The sequence below is a fragment of the Rhodotorula toruloides genome (assembly GCF_000320785.1).
Source record: "Rhodotorula toruloides NP11 unplaced genomic scaffold Scaffold5, whole genome shotgun sequence".
In the NCBI taxonomy this organism is placed as follows: Eukaryota; Fungi; Basidiomycota; class Microbotryomycetes; order Sporidiobolales; family Sporidiobolaceae; genus Rhodotorula; species Rhodotorula toruloides.
The window spans coordinates 504,649-528,463 of NW_015622965.1; the positions used below are offsets into that span (position 1 = coordinate 504,649).

General features: G+C 61.9%; 8 protein-coding genes across 8 annotated transcripts; 5 read left to right on the forward strand and 3 right to left on the reverse strand.

Moving 5' to 3' along the window:
• Positions 1 to 396: 396 nt before the first annotated feature.
• RHTO_06917 (glycosyltransferase family 90 protein) lies at positions 397 to 2,974 on the forward strand (the record flags this gene model as incomplete). Its single annotated transcript, XM_016420576.1, has 7 exons — positions 397 to 1,244; positions 1,307 to 1,578; positions 1,637 to 2,014; positions 2,073 to 2,353; positions 2,411 to 2,544; positions 2,655 to 2,813; positions 2,878 to 2,974. 7 exons carry the CDS (start codon positions 397 to 399, stop codon positions 2,972 to 2,974), a joined length of 2,169 nt encoding a protein of 722 aa, XP_016274977.1.
• Positions 2,975 to 3,148: 174 nt separating this feature from the next.
• RHTO_06918 (ubiquinone biosynthesis methyltransferase COQ5) lies at positions 3,149 to 4,435 on the reverse strand (the record flags this gene model as incomplete). Its single annotated transcript, XM_016420577.1, has 5 exons — positions 3,149 to 3,371; positions 3,431 to 3,635; positions 3,693 to 3,980; positions 4,066 to 4,134; positions 4,243 to 4,435. The coding sequence occupies 5 exons, from the start codon at positions 4,433 to 4,435 to the stop codon at positions 3,149 to 3,151; spliced, it is 978 nt and encodes a 325-aa protein (XP_016274978.1).
• Positions 4,436 to 4,557: 122 nt separating this feature from the next.
• On the forward strand, positions 4,558 to 6,156 carry RHTO_06919 (short-chain dehydrogenase/reductase SDR family protein; the record flags this gene model as incomplete). The annotated part of the gene is made up of 10 exons (XM_016420578.1): positions 4,558 to 4,608; positions 4,704 to 4,736; positions 4,804 to 5,031; positions 5,095 to 5,209; positions 5,312 to 5,336; positions 5,411 to 5,478; positions 5,558 to 5,649; positions 5,717 to 5,840; positions 5,903 to 5,941; positions 6,104 to 6,156. The coding sequence occupies 10 exons, from the start codon at positions 4,558 to 4,560 to the stop codon at positions 6,154 to 6,156; spliced, it is 828 nt and encodes a 275-aa protein (XP_016274979.1).
• Positions 6,157 to 6,397: 241 nt separating this feature from the next.
• On the forward strand, positions 6,398 to 12,521 carry RHTO_06920 (uncharacterized protein; the record flags this gene model as incomplete). The annotated part of the gene is made up of 11 exons (XM_016420579.1): positions 6,398 to 8,519; positions 8,575 to 9,077; positions 9,140 to 9,275; positions 9,335 to 10,200; positions 10,261 to 10,531; positions 10,589 to 10,685; positions 10,737 to 11,049; positions 11,106 to 11,535; positions 11,589 to 11,972; positions 12,029 to 12,211; positions 12,271 to 12,521. 11 exons carry the CDS (start codon positions 6,398 to 6,400, stop codon positions 12,519 to 12,521), a joined length of 5,556 nt encoding a protein of 1,851 aa, XP_016274980.1.
• Positions 12,522 to 12,813: 292 nt separating this feature from the next.
• On the forward strand, positions 12,814 to 15,205 carry RHTO_06921 (glutamate carboxypeptidase; the record flags this gene model as incomplete). The annotated part of the gene is made up of 15 exons (XM_016420580.1): positions 12,814 to 12,821; positions 12,887 to 12,988; positions 13,080 to 13,139; positions 13,197 to 13,623; positions 13,679 to 13,793; positions 13,853 to 13,935; positions 13,996 to 14,137; positions 14,201 to 14,275; positions 14,339 to 14,412; positions 14,472 to 14,550; positions 14,615 to 14,695; positions 14,783 to 14,794; positions 14,870 to 14,950; positions 15,016 to 15,022; positions 15,088 to 15,205. 15 exons carry the CDS (start codon positions 12,814 to 12,816, stop codon positions 15,203 to 15,205), a joined length of 1,464 nt encoding a protein of 487 aa, XP_016274981.1.
• Positions 15,206 to 15,750: 545 nt separating this feature from the next.
• RHTO_06922 (cAMP-independent regulatory protein pac2) lies at positions 15,751 to 17,239 on the reverse strand (the record flags this gene model as incomplete). Its single annotated transcript, XM_016420581.1, has 5 exons — positions 15,751 to 16,739; positions 16,803 to 16,894; positions 16,961 to 16,998; positions 17,060 to 17,127; positions 17,212 to 17,239. The coding sequence occupies 5 exons, from the start codon at positions 17,237 to 17,239 to the stop codon at positions 15,751 to 15,753; spliced, it is 1,215 nt and encodes a 404-aa protein (XP_016274982.1).
• A 1,936-nt stretch (positions 17,240 to 19,175) lies between these two features.
• On the forward strand, positions 19,176 to 22,244 carry RHTO_06923 (Chromo domain containing protein; the record flags this gene model as incomplete). The annotated part of the gene is made up of 11 exons (XM_016420582.1): positions 19,176 to 19,351; positions 19,434 to 19,491; positions 19,559 to 19,781; positions 19,850 to 20,085; positions 20,150 to 20,208; positions 20,262 to 21,203; positions 21,262 to 21,521; positions 21,580 to 21,724; positions 21,786 to 21,937; positions 21,996 to 22,126; positions 22,185 to 22,244. The coding sequence occupies 11 exons, from the start codon at positions 19,176 to 19,178 to the stop codon at positions 22,242 to 22,244; spliced, it is 2,442 nt and encodes an 813-aa protein (XP_016274983.1).
• A 102-nt stretch (positions 22,245 to 22,346) lies between these two features.
• RHTO_06924 (histidinol-phosphatase) lies at positions 22,347 to 23,422 on the reverse strand (the record flags this gene model as incomplete). The annotated part of the gene is made up of 3 exons (XM_016420583.1): positions 22,347 to 22,595; positions 22,655 to 23,200; positions 23,264 to 23,422. 3 exons carry the CDS (start codon positions 23,420 to 23,422, stop codon positions 22,347 to 22,349), a joined length of 954 nt encoding a protein of 317 aa, XP_016274984.1.
• Between the last annotated feature and the right edge of the window lie 393 nt (positions 23,423 to 23,815).

Consider the following 23,815-nt stretch of genomic DNA (forward strand, 5'->3'; position numbering starts at 1 on the left):
CGGATGGCTTGCGACCCAGCCGCGAATGGAAGGTCGCTCGTTCGTTGGCCTGGCATCCTGTCGGTGAGCGGTGCGAGCGAGACAAGCTGATAGCTGGCGAGTGTAGAGTGAGTGTGCGAGTGTTCATGTGTCCTGCGAGCCGTGTTAGCGAGAGCGAGCGGGTGAGGCAAGAGGACGAGATGAGACGGCGCGGCTGGTCGAGTGGCCAACTCTCCCGGAGCAGCTCTTCCTCTGACAACTCCTCCTCCTGCGCTTCTTGCGGGCTGACAGCGACCTGGCAGAGCTCTGCAGGCGCACAGCTACTCGCTCAAACAACAGCCGCTCTTCTCGCTCGCCTGCATCTCTCACACCCGAGTCGCCTTCCCGCATCCCTCAACCTCGCTAACTCGCCCCGCCATGGCGTCTCACATGCGCAGGCGGAGCTCGCGCATAGGCTTCAGCACCCCTCTCCAGCCAGACGAACAGCGACCGAGCCCCTTCATCGGCGGAGTCTCGCGCTCGCCTCGCCAGCAGCAGGGGCGGGTCCTGGGTCCGGCGCCAACTGCGGGACAGACGACGGGAGTGGGATTGGGGCTCGCTACGCATGACGAGAAGAGTCGGTCGGCGAGGAGGGACCGCAGTCGGAGTCGGGAACGGACCAGGACGGCGGCGGGAGGAGGACCGACGGCGCAGGAAGCGCTCCGTCGCTTTGCGGCGCTCTTGTTCCGCCTCTTGCGGACGCCCAAGGGCTTCACCCTCTTCTGCACCGTCTCGCTCTTGTGGTTCACGACGTCATACGTCAACAAGCACTCGGAGCGGCTCTCTCGTCGACCTGTCCACCCTCGCCTCCTCCCTCTCATCCGACACAGCGGCAACCTCGCGCAGTACGTCTCGCCGCGCTTGGGGAACCGTCTCAAGGACTGGCACGAGTGGCAGGTGCAGAACGACCCCAACCGGCCGCTCACGCCGGAGGAACTCGCCGTCCAGACTCGGCATACGTTCCACCCGAACGGGCTCTTGCTCGTCAACCCAAAGGGACGGCACCCGATCCCGGTGTTGATCGAGCAGGCGGAGAAGAAGTGGAAGGACAAGGTCGCGAGGCAGAGTCGGACGTTGTCCGAGGCCGTCAAGGAGTACAAGCAGCGGTACAGGCGCAACCCGCCCAAGGGGTTCGACGACTGGTGGAGGTTCTGTGAGGAGCACAACGTGCAGCTTCGCGACGAGTACGACCAGATCAACCACGACCTGGCGCCGCACTGGGCTCTGTGGGTCGCCTCGTTCCTCTAGCTTCGAAACTGCCGCTGACTCTCCGCGGCTCACCTGGCAGGGAAGCGCACGACTCTCGCCACCGCAACCGCGTGATGCAAGAGCGCGACCACACCTTCACTATCGCGATGCACCCCGGCGAGCCGCACCCGACCATCCACGGTCCCTATGCGCACATCAAGCGCGCAGCCGACATTGCCGACATGCTTTCGCTCTTCACCGGCAGGATGCACCGACCGCTCAACATCACGTACATCATAGACGACAATCCGGCGGTCATGCTGCCGTATGCGCAGCGCGAGCGGATGGTTGAGCTGGGTCAGCAGGGAGAGTGTGCGTCCCGGGTTTCTCGCTCACTCGGAAAGGACCTCGCTGAGGCTCGCACTCGCAGACTACGGCCCGTCCGAGTTCATCGAAGGCGACGACCCGAACGTCTCGAACTTCGCTCGCGCCTGTCCTCCCAACTCTCCCCTCCGCCGCTCCGAGCGGGGCGAATTCACGACCGACTACTCCGGCGACGTCCAACGCTCCTTCATCTGGCGCCACCAGAAAGCGATGGATATGTGCCTTCACCCCGAGTCGCGCAAGTTGCACGGTCACACGATGCAGCAGGGTGTCCCGTTGGGCCCGCTCGTCCCGCTCTTTGCGTTCGCCAAGACGCCGCTCCATTCGGATATCCTTACCGTGCCGATCGAGCAATGGGAGGCGCATTATGTTGGGTACGAGCCGCCTTGGGAGGGGAAGAGCATGAACAAGCTTCTCTGGCGAGGTGCGTCCGCGATTCTCCTTCTTCGTCGACTCTCTCGCTGACTCGGTCGCACGCGCAGGCTCGACAACCGGAGTCGAATTCAACCGCCACACGCCCTGGCGCAAATCGCAGCGCGCCCGGCTGCACATCATGTCGCACGACCGGGAGGGTACCAAGTCCGTGATCTGGTCTCAGCGCGGCCAGCTCCGCGAGTCCCACTTTTCACTCGCGACGATCAACGACCTCTACATGGACACGAGCTTCTCCGGCGCGCTGCAGCAGTGCGATCCGGAGACGTGCGACTTGCTCGAGCGCACGATGGACCTCAAGCCTACGATCGGTCTCGACGAATCCAACACCGTGCGTTCACCATCTCCCCTCTCCTCTTAATACTCGCTGACGCTCGTCGAGGCGCAGTACAAGTACCTCATCGATGTCGACGGGAACGGCTGGTCCGGTCGTTTCCATCGCCTCATGTCGACTCGCTCGGTCGTGCTCAAGTCGACGGCGTTCCCCGAGTGGTACCAGGACCGCATACAGGAGTGGGTGCAGTGAGTTGGAAGCTCTCCTCCATCTTCGAGCGAGCAGACCCCGTCTCGAGACTTGCTTTGAGCTCGTCGTTGATGGACAGCTCTGCTTACGTGCGTCCTTCGCTGCGCAGCTACGTCCCGATCAAGGTCGACTACTCGGACGTGTACGACACGATGGCCTTCTTTGTCGGCACGCCCGACGGCCAAGGCGGTCACGACTCGATGGCGGAGAAGATTGGCGAGGCGGGCAGGCAGTGGGCGAGGGACTTTTGGCGGTATGCGGACATGGCGTGAGTTGCGCTTCCTCCTTCCCAGCTCGCAAAGTAAGAAACTGACGGGGAGGTGATGTTGCAGCGCCTACATGTACCGCCTCTCGCTCGAGTACGTCCGTATACTCCACCACGACGAAGGCGACGTAGACTACATCGAGATGCCCTCCTTTGACTTCTAGAAGAACTCTTACCTCTCCCTCGTACCCCTCATCCGCTGCATCGGCTCCCTCACGAGTCGCTTATATCCCCGCGTCGTATTCTTCCTCATCTGCATTGCTTTCTGCCACGCTCTCATTGCCGCAACGTCAAGGGAGATGCGAGATGCGAAAAAGATACAATGCAAGATCTTTCGCTCACACCTTGACACCCGTGTGGATTGCCGCGATACCGAACGTGAGCGGCTCCCACGGCTCGTTCTGCGCGACCTGGAAGCCCGCTTTGCGGATGACCTCGGCAAACTCGGGCGCCTTGTAGAACCGCCGGATCGACTCGACGAGGTAGGCGTAGCTGTCGCGGTCCGAGGCGAGGATGTGGCCGAGCGCGGGGATGACGTTGAAGGACCAGAGGTCGTATGCTCTGCGAGAGGTTGGTGTCAGCGGCAAGAACAAGCGGAAGACTCAGGCGAAGGGTCGCACTGCGAAAGAATCGGGTTCGGGACGTTGCTGAACTCGAGAACGGACAAGACTCCTCCAGGCTTCAAGACGCGGTACGCCTCCTCGACGACCTTGTCGGGGTGCGTGCAATTCCGGATGCCGAAGGCGATGGTGTACAGGTCGAACGTGTTGTCTGCGAACTGCTCGAGGTGTTCGGCGTTGCCGAGGTGGAACGAGACTTGCGGGGCTGCCAGGAACGTGGTCAGTGGTGAAGTGAAGACGGAATGAGATCGCTCGTACGCACTGTTGTGGTACATGGTCTTGGCGAAACGCTTCTTTCCCTCCTCGAGCATCTCGGGGTTGATGTCCAGCATCGACACGCTCGTCTCCCTGTCTCGGTACTTCTCCCTCGCATGGTCCAAGATCCGCATCGCAATGTCACCCGTTCCGCCCGCAACATCGAGGCACTTGAGGCCGCCGTGAGGGTCGAGTTTCGAGACGTAGTGATCCTTCCACAGCCGATGGATTCCGAGCGACATGGCGTCGTTCATGACGTCGTAGGATGACGCGACAGAGGAGAAGACGCCCTTGACTGCCGGGACGAAGGAGAGCGAGCGAGAGAGGATGCGGGCAGTCAGCGGGAGGAGTGAGAGAAGGGCGAGGACGGCCCAACGCACCCAGCGACTCCTTCATCTGCTCGGGTACATCGCGGAAGCCAAAGTGCGTCGTCCCAGCCGAGCTGCTGGCTGTTTCCGTTCGATGGTCGAAAGTGCCGATGAAGCGAGGCGTCGAGATTGTCAGCTCTCTCGCTCATGCTGCGTCTCGGCTGGACTTGTAAGAAGTTTGAAGCGCACCTGAGGGTCCTGCTGCAGCATTTGGCGCTGCGCTGGGACGAGGCGGAGGTGGTGTTGCCGGGGTCGAGTCGGGGCGAGGAGGAAGAGGGTCAAGAGGCTGGGTCGGGTGGGTTCGCCGCACAGCAGTCGACGAGAGCAGTGCGCGCTGGGCACTCTGCCAAGCAGATCGCGCAGTCTGTGGTCGTGCCAGCATTCCGTAATGGTATGAGAGAAAGTCGCGATTACAAACTGCTTGTATTCAGTTGATTAGAACTGACTACGAAGTCCTCGTCGACGCTCTCTCACTCTCGCATTCGCTCTTCTCCCTCGTTCAGGATGGCAGGCGTCTTCTCGGCACAGCGTCTCGCAGGCAAGACTGTCCTCGTCGTGCGCTCGCTTCTCTTGCCCTCCTTCGACTCCCCACCTCCGTCGGCTCACACGCATGGCGTGCTGACATCCCTGCTGCTGGCTTGCGACGACAGACGGGCGCCTCTGGAGGAATTGGCGCTGCGACGGTGCGTACCCCTACCTCGCTCGTCCAATTGCGGTGTACTCACTGCCGCTCGACCCCATACCTCACAGGCCATCCTCTTCGCCCGAGCCGGCGCATCCCTCATCCTTACAGCCCGCCGCCAAGCCCAGCTCGACGAGGTCAAGCGTGCAGCGGAGCAGGCGAACAAGGAGGGCGCGACGGGCAAGGGCGGCAAGGTCGTTACCCTCACGCTCGACATGCAGGACCGCAAGCAGATCAAGGGCTTGCTGGACAGGATTCCGGAGGAGCTGCGTGAGGTCGACGTGCTGGTGAACAACGTAGGTCACCCCTTTGGCCACTGTTCGACCCGCGACAGCGTCTTGACTCTGCCTCTCCCGCAGGCCGGTCTCGTCTACGGTCGAGAGCAGGTCGGAGACATTGACGAGGACGAGATCGACACGATGATTAACACGAATGTCGTCGGCCTCATCTCGCTCACCCAGATCTTCGTCAAGGGTGCGTTGCGCTTCCTCGTCCCTCTCGCCGAGCCTCCTTCGACTCGACCGCCTCCTCTCCCCATCTTCATGAGCTACAGCTGACCGTCACTATCCGTCACAGAGTTCAAAAAGCGGAACCGTGGCCAGTACGGCGCCCCTACGCTCACTCGGCTTGACCTTCGCAAATCACCTTTCTTGCCTGCTCCTCCCCCTTACATAGCGTCATCAACCTGGGATCTATCGCAGGGATCGAGCCGTACGCGGGCGGGTCCATCTACTGCGCGACGAGTGCGTTAGAACGCTTTCTCAGCCTGCATCTCTTGGAGGAAAGGCGATGAGGGCTCAACCCGTACGTTTCGACACGCAGAGCACGCCGTGCACGCTTTCAACGGCTCGCTTCTGCGAGAGCTCGTAGGCTGGAACATCAGGGTTACCTGTATCGCTCCGGGAATGGTCGAGGTGCGCATCCCTCCTTCTTTTGAGCTACGCGAACGCCATCTGACCGAGCGACCTCTTCACGCCGCAGACCAACTTCTCCATCACCCGCTTCCGAGGCGACGAGGACGCAGCTAAGAAGGTGTACGAGGGGATCACTCCGCTCAGCGCGAACGACATCGCGGAGGAAATTGTCTGGGCTGCGAGCCGGCCAGGTGCGCTCCTGCCGGATCTTCAGAATCATAGAGGGTGTGCTGATACGGCGTTGCGGGCGCAGAACACGTCAACATTGCCGACGTTCTCGTCTTCCCGAGCGGTTCGTCCACTCGCTCCCTTCTTTCCCTCCTTCTGCCGCCGCTTCGCCTGTCCCTCCTTCCGTCCCACACCTTAGCATCTCAGCGTCTCGCCAGCATCGACATACCCGCAAGTCTGGCTTGACAAGTAACCGGGACTGACCTGCCGCTCCTCTCGCTCGCAGCCCAAGCGTCGGCCATCATCAACCACCGTGGCCCTCAGAATGGCGGCAAGTAGGCACTGTGCACTTGCAAAGAGCAAGGAGTACTCGTCGGAGTGACCCCCTGTTTGCGAGATTGCTCCCGTCGAGACGCGCCCGTCGAGCACATCCTCTTCGACTCTCTCACACTCGCTTCCGAATCTCGCTTGCTTCTTGCACCGTTGGAGAGCGTTGCTACAAGGCTCGACAACCTCTCCGTCGCCCGCCAGCCGCGCCCGTCCGCCTGTTCCCTCGCCTCCGCCCCACAACACGGTCGCGATGCTTGAACAGCTCGACATCGCGTTTCGGCCACAGCGAGCGCGGTCTAGCGGAGCAGCGGGCATCCTGAACACGAGCAAGGTCGCGCCATTCATCCCCACGACGTCCTTCGCCTCGACAGCACCCGTCCCTCCCTTCGCGTCCTCCTCGCCCCGCTCTCTCGCCTTGCCCATCGGCGACTGCAGCGCAAAGACGAGCGTCCTCCTCCCATCACCGCGCTTCGCACTGCCCTCCTCCTCCTCATCCACCTCGTCGTTCGAGACGGCTCTCACCACCCGTCCTCCGAAACTGAAGCGACGCGTGACGTTCTCGCCCACCCCGCTCGCGTCGCTGCAGTCTTCGCCGAAGCACAAGGGGAGGTACTCTTCGCCGCTTGGTGCGGGACGAGGCACGGCGGGAGACGAGGAGAATGCGGGAATGGGCGGTCCGTTCGGGAGGGAGAGGAAGCGGCCTCGGCTGATGCGGAACGTCTACTCGGACAACCCGCTCTTTGAGGCGAGGCGGACGGCTGGACGTTTGGCGGCGGACGAAGATGCGGCGTCGAGCGGCTCGGACGTTGCGGCGGGCGGAGAGTCGTCTGACCCTGCGCTTTCCTCGTCGCCCGCTCGCCTCGCCACCTTGCTTCATCCTCCAGCGCGACCCGTCGCCAACCGCTCGGTGCAGATGCTGAGATCGCCACCGCGTCCGCCGCAACTCGCTGTCGAAGTCAAGTCGAAGCGGGCTGTGCCGAACGCAGGCGATGCAGTCTTGCCCTTCAGGCTGCCTGGCCTCGTCATCGTCGAGCAGCCGCAGGACGCGCAAGACGACGCCGATGCGGACGGCACGGACAGCGAGACGGAGAGCGAGGTCGTCTCGTCCCTTCTACTCCCGACGACTTCGGCCGCTGCCCTCAATCCCTCGCCCTCGCTTTCCTCAGACACGCCGTCCTCTTCCTCTCCGCTCCGTTCGCCTTCTCAGCGACTTCGCCCTCCCACGTCCTCGAAGCCTTCCATCGACCGGCCTATCCTCCCGCTCAAGCCGATCCTCAAGCCTTTCCCGCAGCCTCTTCCCGCTTTGCTCGCAAAGGACGAACGGGAAGGCCAGCGCAAGAACGGTCGAGGAAGGCGCCACGTCGTCGGCTGGGAGAGCGAGAAGAGGGCGAAGGAAAAGGCGGAAGAGGTGCGGGAGCGGAGGAAGCAGTTGTCGGAATCGAAGAAGCGGAAGAGGGAGGCTGTCGATGCTGGCGAAGGTGCTGGCGGGAAGGGGAAGGAGCGGGCTGCGGCATCCTCGTCGACATCGGCTGCGGCCAGCTCGACAGCCGCCGGGTCGAAGAGTCGGGGCAGGGTGACGAGGTCCGGCAAGACGAGCGGTGATGGCGGCAACGGAGGCGGGAATGGCGACGATGACCAGCGTCGCCGAAAGCGCCCTCTGCCGTCAGGTAACGGGAATGGCGGCCCCGGAGCACCGTCACAGACGCCTTCGCCAGCGCTCGACAGCATCGGCACGAAGCGCTTCGCGTATGCTGTTGCTGCCGACGATCCGGTTCTCCTCATGACGCCTCTCCTTACGCTGCGCTCGTCTTTGCGCCCGACCGAAGCATTCGACTCCGCCTACGAGGGCGCAGCACCCGCTCTCCCGCCTCGCCCTCATCCCGACGTTCCTCCACTTGTCGAGGTCGAAGGCGCACCCGGCGTACCAGTCTTCCCGTCTCCGCCGACCCTTCTCAACGACGTCGAGGACGCCTACGTGGCGCTCAAGAACGCCCTCTTCCAGCTTCCCGCGACTTTCGACGCCGCCGTCACCCTCACTCCGCTCCGCACCCATGCTTCAACCCTTCTCGGCGCACTTACTCGCGACATCGGAAACATCAAAACGTTTCCGGCTTGGGTTAAGGAGCAGCCTATCTCGCAGAACAACGACGGCGGCCTGTCGAGTCCGTTCCCGCCGGCTTCCGACGACCTCATCTCGAGTCCGGCTGGACAGCCTGCCCCGTCGAGCGAGTCGAGCAGCAACGGCGCAATGCGGACGAGCCTCACGGAGAGTCAGATGCGGCGCATGAGGGACGAGGTGGCGGTTGCTCAGGCGGCGATCAAGTGCGCCGCTGTGATCGTTAGGGATGAACGGCTCATTGAAGCCTTCGAAGGTGAGCACCCGCTTCCCTTCCAGGGCGCCGCAGCTGACGCCCGTCCCTCCCGCAGCCGAGTCGCTCGTGTCGCTCGTTTCCCTCGTCTCGTCGATTCCCCTCGCGCCCGACATCCTCGGCATGGTCCAGCGAGACCTCTTCCCCTTCATCCCCTTCCTCATCCAGTCACAACAATTATCGCCTCAGCGCATTCAGCCGCTTATCGTTCCGGTCATACTCCCTGCACTCCGGGCGACGCTATCGATGGGAACCAAGATCGACCGGTTCCGCTTCGCCTTCTGCGAGTCGCTCGACGCTCTCGCGAAACTCCTGCACACAAACGCTCCCGACCTTCTCGCCGACGATGCACGCGGAATCTGGCTTCGTCCTGCGACAATGGGACTGTGGGAGGTGTCGAGGAAGGGCTTGAGCACGCGCGAGAAGACGATGCAGGTGCTCGGCAGGGCCGTGCGGGCTTTCACGATGCCGCTGGAGGAGGGTCGCGATGCCGGTGAATGGGAGGGCCAGCGCGGGGTGGTTCGTGAGAAGCTCGCCTCGAACTTTGGCGCCGACTTCCTCGTGCGTATCTCGCAAAATCACCGTCGCCCACGTCGTTACTGACCCTACCCTCCCCATCGCAGGAGATTCTCAACGAGTCGCCGTCAGACCTTCCGGCTCTTCCGACCGATGAGGAGTCCAAAGTCACGTTCCGCGACATCCTGCTCGAGCAGATCACAACACCGCCGGCGGTGAGCGAGAACGCCTCGCCTGAGCAAGGTGAGTCACAGCAACTCGTCGCATGCTGTCGGAGCGTTGCTGATCCCGACGATGAGCAGTCGCAGCAGTCCGAGACTCGCACGACCTGTCAAAGGTTGCGAAGCTCGCGCTCATGCCTGCACTACTGCAGAGCAGCTTCCGCAAGTTCGAAAAGGGAGGAGTCGGACCCTGGATCCGCCCATACAACACGTTGACGAGCTCGACCTGCGCGCCCGTGCTCACTTTGTCTGCGCTCGCATGGTCGAACCTCATCTACGCCTTTACGAAGACTGCGAGCGGCAAGACCAGCGCGTCATGGATCTTCCGCGCCGACCAACGACCCTTCGGCATCATCGTCAACCTGTTCACCGCGCGAGCCGCGCGCTGGTCGCAGAGTGCGCAAGCCGCGTCCGACCCTGCGAAGCGGCAGAAGGCCAAGTTGCACGCCAAGGCGCTCGCCCTCGCCTTTGCGAGCGTTGTGTACGGCCTCACCGTCCACGCTCGCCACGGAACATCGTCGCACCGAGATGAAGACGCGCCTGTCGACAGTCCTCTTTCCGCCGCGCGCTTCGACCACCACAGCTACACCTTCTCGCACTTGTTGGAGCCGCATCTTGCGCCGATGGCGCAGTCGACCGTGTCGGCCGAGGTCAACTCGCTTGCCTGGTCCATCCTCGCCAATATCGTTCGACCGCGAACACCTACCGACCGCCATGCTGTCCTCGAGACACTAGTCAACCCTATCTTCCTCGACTTGCCGATCAGCGAGGTCTCGCCCGACAGCCCTCCTATGGAGCACCTGCTTGCGGTCGGCATGCATCGCGCCGTCCAGCCGTCGCAGATCCCCGGCTGGGGAGCCCAGTGGGTCGCGTCGAACGTCGAGCGCATTCTCAAGCTCTTCGAACAGTGCCTGCCAGCCGCAAACGAGATCCCGCCGCTCGTGCAGGTGCGCCCTCGTACGAAGGTCTCGCTACTCTCCAACTGACAAGAACTCCCTGTCCCTCAGGACAACATGACGCTCGCATGGCAAAGCCTCATCCGGAATCTCCTCGACAGCCCGAAGCGTTTGCGAACGGCCCTCAACTGGCTTGTCCAGCTTACGCGCAGCCGACCGACCATCGCTGGCGAGTTCTGGGCGGCGACAGTCGCCCGCTCCGAAGCGCCTCTCGTCGAGGCGGTCGCAAAGGTCGCATCGGCGGACCGCGACGTCGTCGAAGCCGTGACGAAAGCCTGGCTCGGTCTTCACGAAAAGCCTCAGCCACCCGCAGCTGCACTCGGTGCGCTTCCCGCCGTTTCGGCGTCTTCGAGCCTTGCTGACGTCTGCCGTCCTTCAGCTCGCGCATGGACGAAGGTTCTCTTCGCCGGCGATCGTGCGGACCTGACTGTTCACCAGCTCGACTCGGTCATCTCGCTGCTTCGGTACCACCTCGCGTGAGTTGAGTCTCACTTCACGTCAAGCTTTCGCTAACTTCGTCACCGCAGAACGGAATCGGCAATCAGCGACGGCGTCTGGTTCGAACTTGCGCGGGTCGTCAACGTCGCGCTCTGGCAAAAGCCTCGCGACGCCCTTTGCTCGCACCTGTCGATGCTGTTGAGCAGCCCGACAGATGCCGGCGCCAATCTGCGCCTCTGCGCTCTCCTCGTCCAGGCCAGTCACGGCTTGCACGTCGACGCGCAGAACGACGTCCTCGCGCTAGCGACACACTCGGTCGACGTCGTTCTCGGAACCGAGTCAGCAACAGAAGACAATATCGAGTTGATCAACCGAGTTCTCCAAGCGGCTTCCGACCAGACCGTGTGTCCAGTCTCTTGAGTCGAGCGTCAACCCCCACTTACCCTTGGCCCTCACAGTTCCCGACCCTTTACAAGCACATCCTACGGCACCTCGCGCCGCTCGTACAGCCGACTTCGGAGCACCTGCGCCATTTCGCTCCTCTCCTCACGCCCTCCCTTGAACGCGCCTACAACCTGGCTGTCAACGACCCCGAGAGCCAAGCCGGTCTTGAGGCGTCGATGGCTGCTCTCGAACCGACACACATCATTATTCAGCCTCTCACGTCGTTCTACGAATTTTGGAGGGCGACGTTCGGGCGGGCGACAGGTCATCTCGAGATCCCGGCCGACATGGTCGATTCGCTGCACATTATGAGGCGCATCTCGACTAGCTTCGACGTCCCCGGACTCGCGGACACGCAGGCATCCTCGCTCGGCTCGATGCGTCCAGCTGCGGCCGCCGAGATGCCTGCCGCTGCGCAGCCTACGGCTTCTACCACCCGACAAGGTGAGTTGGACCAACTTCACGAGTCAAGTGCGTGCTGACCTTCTGCGTGGCAGCGCCACGACCGGCGACCCTTACGACGCCCTCCGGACATCGCTCGGCAGGCTACGAGGCGAATCAGTCTCGCTTCGGCGCTGGCGGCGTCTCGAATGACACTGCGACGGGCTCGACTTTCACAGCGTCTCCCCCTCGCGAAGGAGGCGGACCATCGCCGTCGCTCTATGCAGACCAAGAAGCGACAGACCAAGCCGCCTTCAAGGACGATGCAGTTGCGGAAACGCAGGTCGTCGAGGAGACGCCGAAGGCTGTTGACGCCATGCGGACTCGCGAGTCTATTGCAGCGCTGCTCAGCGACGCTGCGATGGCCGAGCACGGGTTGGAAGCGAGCACGACCGCGTCGGAAAGTTTGGGGGAGCCGAACGGACGGATTGAGCGCCCCGGTGAGTCCATGCGATCAACCTCATTCGCGGGCGCACGCTGACGAGCGCATCTGCAGAACTCGTCGGCGAGACAGCCAGCTCAGCCTCCGCTTCGCCTGCGCAACCTGGACCGTCGCGAACAGCAGCCGGTCCGAGCAAGAAGCGCGCCCATCCGCGCGACGTTGAGGTCGAGATTCCGGTCAAGAAGCGAAAGGCGGCCTCGGGCTCTCGCACGAAGGGCAAGCGAGGCAAGGCATCCGGTGCGTCGCGACCTCGAGCCTGCCTCTGCGCTCACGGCTGACACCCGAACGATCGGCAGCATCGCCTACTCCTCCGCCCCCTCGTGCAGATGGTGATGAAGGCGGGACACAGGAGGCTTCGGCATCGCTCGACCGGCTCGGCGACACGCAGGACGAGGAAGTCGTCCGCCGCTTTTTCGCGCTCCCGATCGACACGGTCGTCCAGGTCGGCAAGCGCATTGGCGGCTCGCCATCGCTGAAGCGTCTGATGGACCTCGGCGAGCGGGCGAAGGAGTACATCGAGTCGTTCCAGTCGGGGTCGTCGTCTTGAAGAAGACGAGGAGGGATCGGATATTCTTTGCAGATCTCGCATGCAACATGTTGTCGTATTACACGTTTGCCAATATCAGCGCTGCTGTCGTTCGTTCTGGCTTGTCGCGCAGCCGTCGGAAGCGAGAAGCGAATTGACCTTGTCCTCTGCTTCGTACGCTGCTCGCTGAGATCCTTTGATCTGCTCGGCTGCTGCATACGCCCGCACAGACTACACAAGCACCCATCGCGTGCTCGCTTGCTCGCGCCGTCGCTCGCCCTTCCCCACCCTCCATCCTCATCAACCGAACACAATGCTCGAGTGCGTCCGCTTGTTCGGGGGCTGAGAGACGGGAGGCAGACTCACAGAACTCTCCTTGCTCACAGCGCACCTTTCGCCAAGTGGATCGACGAGCACCAGGACGAGCTCATTGCCCGTCTCAAAGAGGCGGTGGAGATCCCCTCTGTCAGCGGCGACGCTTCCTACCGGTGCGTGAGCTTCGCCTTAGGACTCTAGCCGACATACTGACGACTGACCGATCCATTCGTTCCCGTCGCGTCCTCTTTTCCCCTCCGCTAGCCCTCACGTCGTTCGCATGGGAGAATGGCTCAGGGCTGAGCTCGAGAAGCTCGGCGCCGAGTATGTACAAGCGCTCGAATGACCGTTGAGATGCGTGCTAACCAACCGCGCTGCCAGGATCCGCTCCGTCCCGCTCGGCAAGCAGGTTCTCGACGGCCAGGAGCTCGATTTGCCGCCGGCGCTTGTGGGATCGCTCGGGAAGGATCCCAAGAAGAAGACGGTGCTCGTCTACGGGCATTACGATGTCCAACCAGCGTCTCTTTCCGACGGCTGGAAGCACGAGCCGTTCCAGTTCACGCACGACAAGGAGACGCGGCGTCTCTACGGCCGTGGTTCGACTGACGACAAGGGCCCGATCATGGGCTGGATCAACGCCATCCAAGCCTTCCAGGAGACGAAGACCGAGATCCCCGTCAACCTCCGCTTCTGCTTTGAAGGAATGGAGGAGAGCGGAAGCGAGGGTCTCGAGGAACTCGTCATCAAGGAGGCCAAAGGCGAGTTTGCGGACGTCGATGCAGTGTGCATTTCGGACAACTACTGGTTGGTCAGTCGGTTCGCTAGTCCCGACTCGCTGAAACAGCTGACTTTTAGTTTCGCAGGGAACCACCACGCCTTGCCTTACCTACGGGCTGCGCGGCCTCTCGTACTTCTCAGTCTCGATCTCGGGTCCCGCGGCGGACCTGCACAGCGGCGTTTTCGGCAACGTCGTCCACGGTGCGCAACGCCTCGGACTACTTTCGCTCACCCAGCAGCTCACCTCGTTCGCTTGGCAGAGCCCATGACCGATCTCTTCGCCCTCTTCTCCAAGCTCGTCACGCCGCAGGGCAAGATTCTCGTGCCCGGCATCAACGAGAAGGTGCGCTAAGCCGCTGCGAGGCTCTTCCTCGTCCGACAACCCTGACTTTGCGCTTCGCAGGTCGCGCCTTTGACGGACGACGAGCGCAAGCTGTACGAGGACATTGATGTTACGCTCGGCGACTTTGAGCAAGCGATCGGTGCCAAGGTGACCATCAGCGAGGACAAGGCGGAGGTGCTCATGGGCCGGATGCGCTATCCGAGTGCGTCTCCAGCTTCCGGGCTCCAACCGTGGCAGCGTGTTGACAATTCCGCTCCTTCGCCAGGTCTGAGCATTCACGGCGTCGAGGGCGCCTTTTCTGGTCAGGGAGCGAAGACAGTCATTCCTGCCGCTATCAAAGGTAAGCGGCGCTGGCTTTCTCTCAGCACTCAGCCTGCTGAACAGGACGCCTTCATAAACGCAGGCAAGTTCTCGATCCGCCTTGTGCCCGACCTTGACCCGGACGAGGTGAACGAGCTGGTCCAAAAGTACTTGAAGGTGCGTTCGCTGTCTGCTTCTCCGAGGCTGATCGCACTAACCTGATGCACGTCACCCAGGCCGAGTTCGCCAAACTTGGCTCGAAGAACACCCTCAAAGTCGAGATGCTGTCGGGAGGAAAGCCTTGGGTCGCTTCGAGTGCGCTATCTTCGCTGCAAACGGAGAAGCACGTAGCAGAATTGACTCTCCTTTCCACTCGCAGTCGACCACTGGAACTTCCGCGCGGCCAAGGATGCCATTGAGAAGGTGTACGGCAAGACGCCCTCCTACACCCGCGAAGGAGGTACGTCCGCTCATCCGTCATCGTCTTGCTCTGCTCCAACTCTCCTCTCTCCCTTGCTGACGCTCTATCGCTGTCTTTCGCCTATAGGCTCCATCCCTAGTCCGTTTCGCAGTCTCGTGGCTTTCTTTGGCCGGGAGGTGGCCTCGCTGACTCTGGCCCCCTTCGCTCGCGCAGTCACTCTGACGTTCGCCGAAGCGCTCGGAAAGAACGTCATGCTCCTGCCAAGTGCGTACCGCTACTTTCCCTCGAACCGCGGTACTTCTCCTCATGATCGAAGCGGAAGGATATTGACTAGTCGCTTGCCTCTCTTCGCCCACCAGTGGGTCGGTACGGATGTTTCTCCCTGATCTAGCCGTGCCCCAGACTAGCCGCTGACGACTCGTCCCGTACAGCGGCGACGACGGTGCTCACTCGACGAACGAGAAGCTCGATCTCGCGAACTACATCGAGGGCACGAAGACGCTGGGCCAGTATTTGCTCAACGTGCCCGCTGCAGCAGCGTCCGCATGAGACCTTGAATCATTGTTCGACGAGATCTGCCCACTTGACGACCAGCAGCGAGAGGAGGCGAACGCACGCCGGTCGCCATGTTGCCGGGTTCCTCGGTCGACGGTTCCGTCAGAAAAGATCGTCGTTTGCTCTTGTTCTTCGAAAGCTTCTGTGCGACCCGATCGAGAATTGCTTTGCTCTTCGAACTCTCGGCGACATGGCAACCGAAGCCAGAGCTCTGCGTGAGCTGCAGACGCCGCCTCTCACGCTCAAAAAGCTGCTGCGCTGCTGTATCATGGCGGGAAGCCTTCTGTTGCCGCCGAGACGAACGTGCCAGAAGGAGAAGAGGCAAATGCAGGAATATCACCCAGTGAGCTAAGTTATGGAGCGGAGAACGATCTGCGGAAAGAACTGAAGGGTAAATCTTGCCAGAGGCGGATGCGATGCGAGATGCGAGAGTATGTAACGATGCGAACAACACGAGACAGGCGGAAGGAGGAATGGATGAACGAATGGAGGAAGCGGAATGGAGGACATGATACGTGACGACCACACGGGTTGGGCGACTAAGGCGCACTGCTGAAGAGGCGGAGGACGCGCTCGTCTTCTGCAGCACGCGTGTTCTGCCGCGGAGAGAAGCGACCTTGATCCCGTCGCTCGTCGTCGAAGTCGTCGAGGAAGGTCCCGTGCGACAAGAAGCGCGGCGGAGAGTCTCCTGCTGACGCAGGGAGACCGGCAGGTTCGAGGCCGTCCAGCGGAGGGAGATGGCGAGGGAAGGGGTCGAAAGGAGAGGCGGTCGTCGTCGTCGGCGCGGTAAAAACGGAGGCGGGCGAGGGTGCGGGCGAGCTGTACAACGAGGGGAAGCGCGACTGTGTAACTGACGACGTCGTCGAAGGTGGGCCATCGCGAACGGGGTCGTATGCGAACGACCAGTTGCGCGGCGAGGTCTGCAGTGGGCGCAAAGGGTCGAAGCGGGCTGGCTGGAGGAGTGGGCTGGGATGTCGTCGGTCTTTTGTCGAGGTGGGCTGATTGAGCGAGCGTGAAGAGGGAGAGGGAGGGCGACCCGCCCAGGAATCGTACGAAGAGGAAGGTCGAGGTTCAGACGTCGACGTCGAAGGTCGAGTCTTCTCCGTCACCGCACCGCCTACTGGTCGGGTCGCCGAGCCAATATCGACGAGGCTCGATTGGGAACGGTGAAGGTAGCCTTGCGCGACGGCTGGATGAGGAGCGAACGGAGGCATGTGCGAGGGAAAGCCGTCGACAATAGGTGTTTGTGGTGCGGAAGGGGCGGCGACAGGTAGTGGTGGGGGGACGGCGGGCTTCTCGCGAGGATCCCTTCCGCTGTTCGTGCGCAGGGCGAGCATATGCTGGATGAGGGGATCTCGAGCAGCGAGCGGGAGCAACCCATTCGCACAGGCCGACTTGGACGTGTAGGCGATCAAGTGCATCTTGGTGCCGTTCGCATCGACGGAAGAGAAGGATTGCTTGACGAGCGTCTCCTCGCCTCGAGCTGGAATCTCGGTGTAGGTGAGGAAGGCGCCCGAGACGCGCGAGGCTGCGACGAACGGAGGACGCCTTAGCGAGTATTCGCTCAGCGCGAACCAGAAGGAGGACGCACGACTCCATTTGATGTGGTCTGTCCACCGTCGGATGCCTGCCTCCTCCTCTTCCCACACGAACACGGCGCCTGGCCGGACGAAGCGGAGTCGCCTGCGGGCGCGAACAATCAGCCGGCTTGCAGAGGGATGCAGGGGTGAAGCAAAGGCATGGTCGTACTCGTCATCCGTCAGACGGCGAGTGACTCGGGGAAGGAGCTGCACGACCGAAAAGCAATGTCAGTTCTCTGCGACAAAGGAGAACCCGGGGGCGACTCACGCCCAATTTGCTCGCCTCGAGGATGGCGTGCGCCTCTTGCGCCGAGCTGACGATGCCAAAGTACGAATCTGTAGCCGCGGAGGAGGCGACGATGAAGCACAAAAGGTCAGCGAGCGCGGCCGACGGCAGAAGCGAGTCCTTTTGTGACGCACGGCCGGAGCGGGGCAGCTCCGCCTCCATCGTGGTGGCCGCGAGAGACGGCTGAGGATGTGTTGTAGTCGATGCAGGCGCGCCGCGGTCGTCCAGAATAGGGAAGCGAGCGGCGAGACGACACGAGGTGGATGTCGGGCGGAGGAAGCTGCGGATGCGCGGTCGCCGTCGAGCTGGGCGGGCGACGTTGCGCTGGAAAGGTGAATGTAAAGGAGCGTGTGTGAAGATGGCAGGGCGGCTATGAGAACGCCGAGGGCAAGCTAGGCCAAGGGAACGTCGGGTTAGCGTTCTCCGTCTCGCGAAACAGAGAGGATCACTCACGTCGGCCGATGGAAGCCCCTTCGTTAGCGCCGTCTCTGCTATTAGCGGCTCCACTTGCAAACTGCAAGGTCGAGTCCACCGAGGCCTGGACAGACAGCGGCGGCCTTGTGCGTGCGAGCTTGCTCGCTTTGACACGCGTCGAGGGAGTGACGGCTTGAGCGAGAAGGGGCACAAGCGACCGCGAGGGCCCTCCACCGTCTCCGGACTTTGCCAGGGCGCGCGACCTGACAAAAAGCGTCTCCGGGCGATCCTGCGTGTCCTTCCAGGCACACCGTTCCAGGTCGGCACATCAATTGAGCAGAGAACGTTCTCGATGGACGCCTTCATCCTGAGAAAAGCTTGCGAGACGCCCCCTTCGGAGATGGCAGGGCGCGGGGAGCGCCCCCTCGCTTGACGAACGCTGTGCAGCGAAGCGAGTTGGCCCGTTCGCAAGATCGTGGATGCGGCGCGACGACGGGACTGCGAGCCCCGCACAACCATTAAGCCGGAGAAGTGATGCCCACCGAACAGATCGTCCGCGCGTTCTTCGGTGGAAGCGCCTCCGAGCTAGCAGCGGGTGCGACAACAACAAGAGGCTCCTCCGCCCAGACCGGCAACCTCTTGATCGTGGGTTGACCGAGCGGAAGCGAATGCAGCGGGGAAGATGCAAGCGAGGGAAACCAGTCGCGATACCCTTGGCGTCAGCAGGAGGGCCCTTCAGTCGAGGACGCCTGTCTCTCGGCGCCCTTTCTCGGTTCTTCTGCTGGCGATCTTCTGGACGACGGTGATCCGTCTTAATGAATGCACGTCTTCTTGACGTCCTGGGGGTCGCGCTGGCGAGAGCGTTCCGGAGAAAGCTGCTTGATCTCGCGATTAAGCGAGAAGACGAAGTGTCGCAGAGCGAAGCAGATGCAGTAGGAGCTGTGCCGGAGAAGCTCTGACCTCCACGATCCGTGCGTGCGTGTCGAAATGCGAGGCAGGGCGAGCAGCGCAGATGCCGCCCGACTGGGAGGGGAATGCCCAACTCAAGTACGGCCGTGGGTGGAGACGCTGTACGCTTGCGCTATTGCCGGGCATGGTGCAGGCGGAGCGCCTTCAGTCGAGATTGTGGTCGAGGCAACCGAAGTCGAGGTCAAAGTCGGGGAGGCGAGGTGTCGTACGTCTCCAGGTCGTTGCCTTCAAGGCCGTCGAGATTTGGTATGGTCCTGTTGACCGTCTTAGGATCGTCGCACAATAGCCTGCCGTGCAGTGAGCCAGCATACTCACTGCCGGTAACGTTTCTCAGGAAGAATGCCTCCAACACACCGTCTGCTGCCGAGCTGTCCGTTCCATCCGCACCGACATACAGCGTGAAGCGACATACATCTCGCCCATAGTCTCCCAAGCAGTACATCCTCCAGCGAAAGGTCGAGTCGCGTGAAGAAGGCGAGGATTGTGCGACGAGGAAGGCGACCTCGGGAACAGCCGGGCAGCAGTTCGTGTGAATGTTGGCTCGTCTTGGAAACGCAGCAATACCAGCAACACGGCGCACGAGGCCAGCGAGTGAGCCGTTGCAGGACGAGGAGGGTCTCCTCATCTTTCGCGTTAACAGCACCCCACTCTTGCTTGCTGTGGGGCGCTGCCACCTCCTACTGCTTCATTGGGAGCCCTGTTGCTTCCGACCATAATGCCACGGTCGCCTGAGCCCCAGCTTGTCCGCCGACTCGAGATGCCTGCCGGTGGGGCAAACGACGCTCCCTCATCCGACTCGGAGAGCGAGGATGGCGCGGCTAAGGGCGAGGAGGTGTACGAGGTCGAGGCGATCAGGGCGTCGCGGTTCGATGCGACAACGTCGGCGATGAGGTGCGTTTCGCTCCGTCGCCTCCTCTTTGCCCTCTTGAGCCAGAGTTCTGGAAACGCTGGAGCTGACACGCTCGATTGGCAGATACTTGGTCAAGTGGAAGGGTTACAGCGAGGACGAGAAGACCTGGGAACCCATCGAGGTGCGTACTCGCTCGACTGTCGAGGACGCTGGGAGTCCGTTAACCTGCTGCACGCGTGTACGTACAGAACCTCGAGAACTGTCTCGACCTCGTCACGGAGTACAACAAGCGCAAGGAAGAGCGGGAGGCTAGGCGCGCTTCCATCACGCCAGGTGTTTCGCTTCAGGACGCGCTGAACAAGAATATACGTTTGCCCGGCGCCAGTGCGGACGAGTCGTCGGATCAGGGCCTCAGCATGAAGGAGTTGGATGCGCGGAGGGCAAAGGCGAAGAAGAAGCAGAGTCGGGCGAGTAAGTCCTTTTTCCGCTCCCTCCCTCAGTCTCGCTGATTTCGTCGGCTCACTCCGTCCCCTTTGCAGGCACGACATCGACTTCGGCTGGACGGGTTGAGGACGCCGTCGCAGACAAGTGGGAGAGGAAGGCGACGGGCAAGGATCAAAAGACAAAGTCCGCCTCGACTGAGGCATCGCCTGTTGCCTCGACCAGCAAGGCGTCCGTCCAGCAACCGCCGAAGAAGAAGAAGGCTTCAAAGTCTGATACGACGGCGGAGAAGCCCAAGTCAAGTCAGAAGAAGCGCAGGGTTGAGGATGCCAAGGTCAGTCGCTATCCCCTCTTCGCAACAACGTCTCTTGCTGATATGTGCCTCTCACCTCGCGCAGGCTACACCACCGCCTGCCAAGAAGCCTAAAAAGGCTCGGCCAGTGGTTGCTTCGGAGTCGTGCGTTCAGCTTGCGCTCTCCGCCGTCCGATGCTGATGGAGCTGTTGCACAGATCCGATTCTGACGACCACGCTGCCACGGTCCGCCGCACGAAGCAGCCGACTCCTCTCACCGCCGCCACTAGCTCCACGAAAGAGGGTACCGCTCCTGCCGCCCCGCCGTCGACTGCCGCAAAGCCAACTCCGAGTCCGCCGACGGCCGCCACTCCAGATGCCGCACCGGCGCCCACAGCATCTACCTCTGCGCAGCGCCTTCCTCCCGAACCTACTCCACAGCCACAGCAGACGCAGACAAACAAGCAGGAGCCGCTGAAGACAGCGCTCGCACCGATCATCGACGACGCTGCGTCGCAGGCGCGGACCGCCGATCCAGTCTTTCAAGGACCTTGGGCTGGAGCGCTCGGCAAGCTTCTTTCCAAGTCTTTCAGGAAATCTCCTCCTCCTCCGCCACCTCTCGCCGAGCAACTCGCCGCCGTGAACGGGCGCGTGCGGTTCTCCGAAGATCCTGTCAGGCTCGCGCAGGTTTCGGCAGCTCCTCGACACTCAACTGCCACCCAACCGCACTCTGCCCTCCGCCAAACCTCGCTCCAGCCTTCTCCGATCGAGCCGAATGGCGCCACCCCTCCGCAACCTCTCGGCTCAGTCAGCCCGAACCTGCGATCTCAGCAGGTCCCGGCCGCTACTGACCCTCGCCGCCGCCCGCAAGGCTCGCCTGCGCCTGTTGCAGCCCAGGTCAACGGCTACGACTCGCGTGCGGCCTCGCCGGTTGAAGCGAAGCCGCAGGTTCAGGTCGCTCAGCCGCAGGCAGCCGCCGAGGATGTTGCCGCGCGAGAGAAGAAGGTGAAGGACCGCGCAACGCAGCTGCAGAACCTCGAGAACCGCCTTCGCCGGTCGCCCTGGTTCCAGTCGCGCCCAGAATTCGTCACGGAAGACTTGACCGTTGCGTGCACCATGGCGATTCCGATCGACCCGCACCTCGTCATGCGACTGAAGGCGTCAGTACAACGGGTCTCTCAAGCGTTGAGCGATGCTGAAACCTGCCCTCGTTCGCAGGAAAGGAGTCGCCGTCCTCGTCTCGCATGGCAGGGATGAAACTGTCTCCGGTGAAGGGCTTGCGCTCGCTTATCTGCTCATGCGTATGTGCGCGACGACGCCGAGCAATATGCAGGAGGTCGAGGCTGTCTGCATCCACCGCAAGGAACCGCTCGTCGCCCTCGAAGCGCTGTACTGCGAGCTCGTCAACCTCGATCGCCACTTCGTCGAGTTCTTCTACTTCGGCGGTGACGAGCCCGCTACGCCCGTCTTCACGCATGGTGCGCCATTTGGCCCTCCTGCGTGCAAAAATGGCGCTGACGAAGCTTGTCGTTGCAGGCTACCACGTCCTTCCGACTCTCGCCGCGCTCCAGCAGGGCGCTGCGTTTGATCGCTTCTGTCAGTTCAGCCGCGATCCCGTCAGCGGGCACTGCGTCGTCGCAGTTCATCCGGCGACGGTTGCGATGGCTCGCAAGGAGGTCAAGTGCGTTCTCCCGAGGAAGTCGCCTTCTGCCTCGTTGCTAACTCTGCGACTGCCTGGTCAGCTGGCCTCGCATCCACGACAGTCTATCCGGCCACCAGATCGACGTCATCGGGCGCGAGATGATCAAGCTCGACTCGGCTTTCGCGACGGTCGAGAAGAGCGAGCTGCTCGAGAGGGCGGTCACGTTCCGACCTCTTCCGCACGTCACGTCGGGTGCGTTCTCTCGCTCGTGTTCTCGTTGTTGTCTTTCGCTGACGGGTGAACTTGTCAGAGTCGGAGTTCGCCGAGATCATCAATCACTCGGTTCACGTGAGGGCGAACTACCCGACTGTCTGGCGCCGCTTCATCGTGGTTGTCAGCGAGTCTGTCGAAGAGCAGGTGCAGAAGGCGAGGACGTGCGGTGTGAGTGGCCCTCCCGCCTTCCTTTTCGTCCAGCGAGCTGACCTACTCGTTTTGCCAGGTTGAGGTACATACTTGGTCGTCTCTCGCTGAGCTTGTCACGGCGAATCCGTTCGGCTGAGCGGGAAGGGTGTGTTGTGCTTGTAGGAAGTCTGGACATATCGCTAGTCTCGCTTTCGGAGTTGTTTCCCGGCGAACGAGTGCGGGAGAGTTTACCGATCGTCTATTGCTGCTTGCTCGTTTCCTTCAAGAGATCCGGCCAGCTATCCAACCATGGCTGTCCTTCAATCTTCTCCGCCACCGCTCCTCGCTTCGCGCCTTCACCCCATTTCGAGGCTGGCACTAATCGCCACAACTCGCGCACATTCCGTTCACGCAGATATGCGTATGCCCGGTCGTAGTGCAGTCCGACAGCTTGAGGACCATGCGAGTCGTCCGAGAGCGTGAAGCGACCGCCCTTTCGCAGAATGAGCTGTCCCGAAAGAGCACGTTAGCCTTGCTACGAGACTTTCACGGAAGGGCAGTACTGACGTCAAAGACCTCGACTCCCGGATATGCTGTGCTCCATCCTTTCCTGAATGCCGACGCATTGACCTCGAAGAGAGCGCCATAGCCGACGGCGAAGTCGACGTTCCGCTCTATCCGTGACCATACCTCGGGAAAGCTGAGGAAGTCGGTGTCGGGGTAATACAGCCGGCACAGATCGAAGTGGCCGATAACTTCAGGTTCGAGCCGCTTCATGAGCTCGAGCTGGTTGTCAAAGTAGGTGGCGAAGAGGCGAGAGAGGCGGTCGTGCTCGGATGAACCGGTTTGCGAGGCGAGGCAGCCGTCGAAGCGTTCCTTGTCGAAATCGATAGGCTGCTCGTCGCAGTGATGGACGCTGCCGACGAGATACTCGATGGCCTCGCCTTTGCGAGCAATCAGGCGCTCGAGTTCGTCGAGTCCCCGGTCGTCGATGTACTCCGTTTCGAGCCCGACAAGGATGCTGAGCTCGTCTGCCTTCAGCTTCTTCAGCCTATGCGCTTCGACGAGGTACTTGTCGAACGTTTGGGCGAGGTCTTGCGTTGTCAGGTGCGCCTGCGAGCAGAGAGCAGGACCTGTCGGCTAAACGCTCGGAAAGGAGGACTCGTCAATACTTACCTCTTCAGGGTACAAGTGCGAGAGCTCGTATCGTGGAACATGCTCGGAGAGACCGAACGTCGTGAAGCCTTGTCGAATCGCTTCGTCGACAACCTCCGCCAGAGTCCCCTTGGCATGGCAGGAGAACTCGCCCGAGTGGCTATGATGGCTGACTGTCATCCTGGACGTTCAGTGTGCACCTCGGCAGCTCTTGGGTGTCGCTGCGCGGCTTGGTGGCAGCTGTCGAGCCGGGGAGGATTCGAAAACTGATGAAGCTGAGAGGATCGTGAGATAAGCGTTGCGGGAGGTAGCGAAGGAGTGTAAGCAGTTGTGAGTGCATTTGGATGTACGACGCGACGCACGAAGAGTCCTTCTGCCGATGCCAGGATGGAGGAGAGGAGCGAACCGCCAAAGACGCTCCCTCTCGACGCGAGATGAGCTGGCGAAGGCCGTCCTCTTCTTGCCCGAACAGCGAGCAGGCTTCCTCGAATGCCAAGAGAGTCCCGGAAAGCCATCGGAGCGGGAACAGCCGCAAGAAGCGAAGCGACGGAGGCAATGGTTGAGGATTGCATG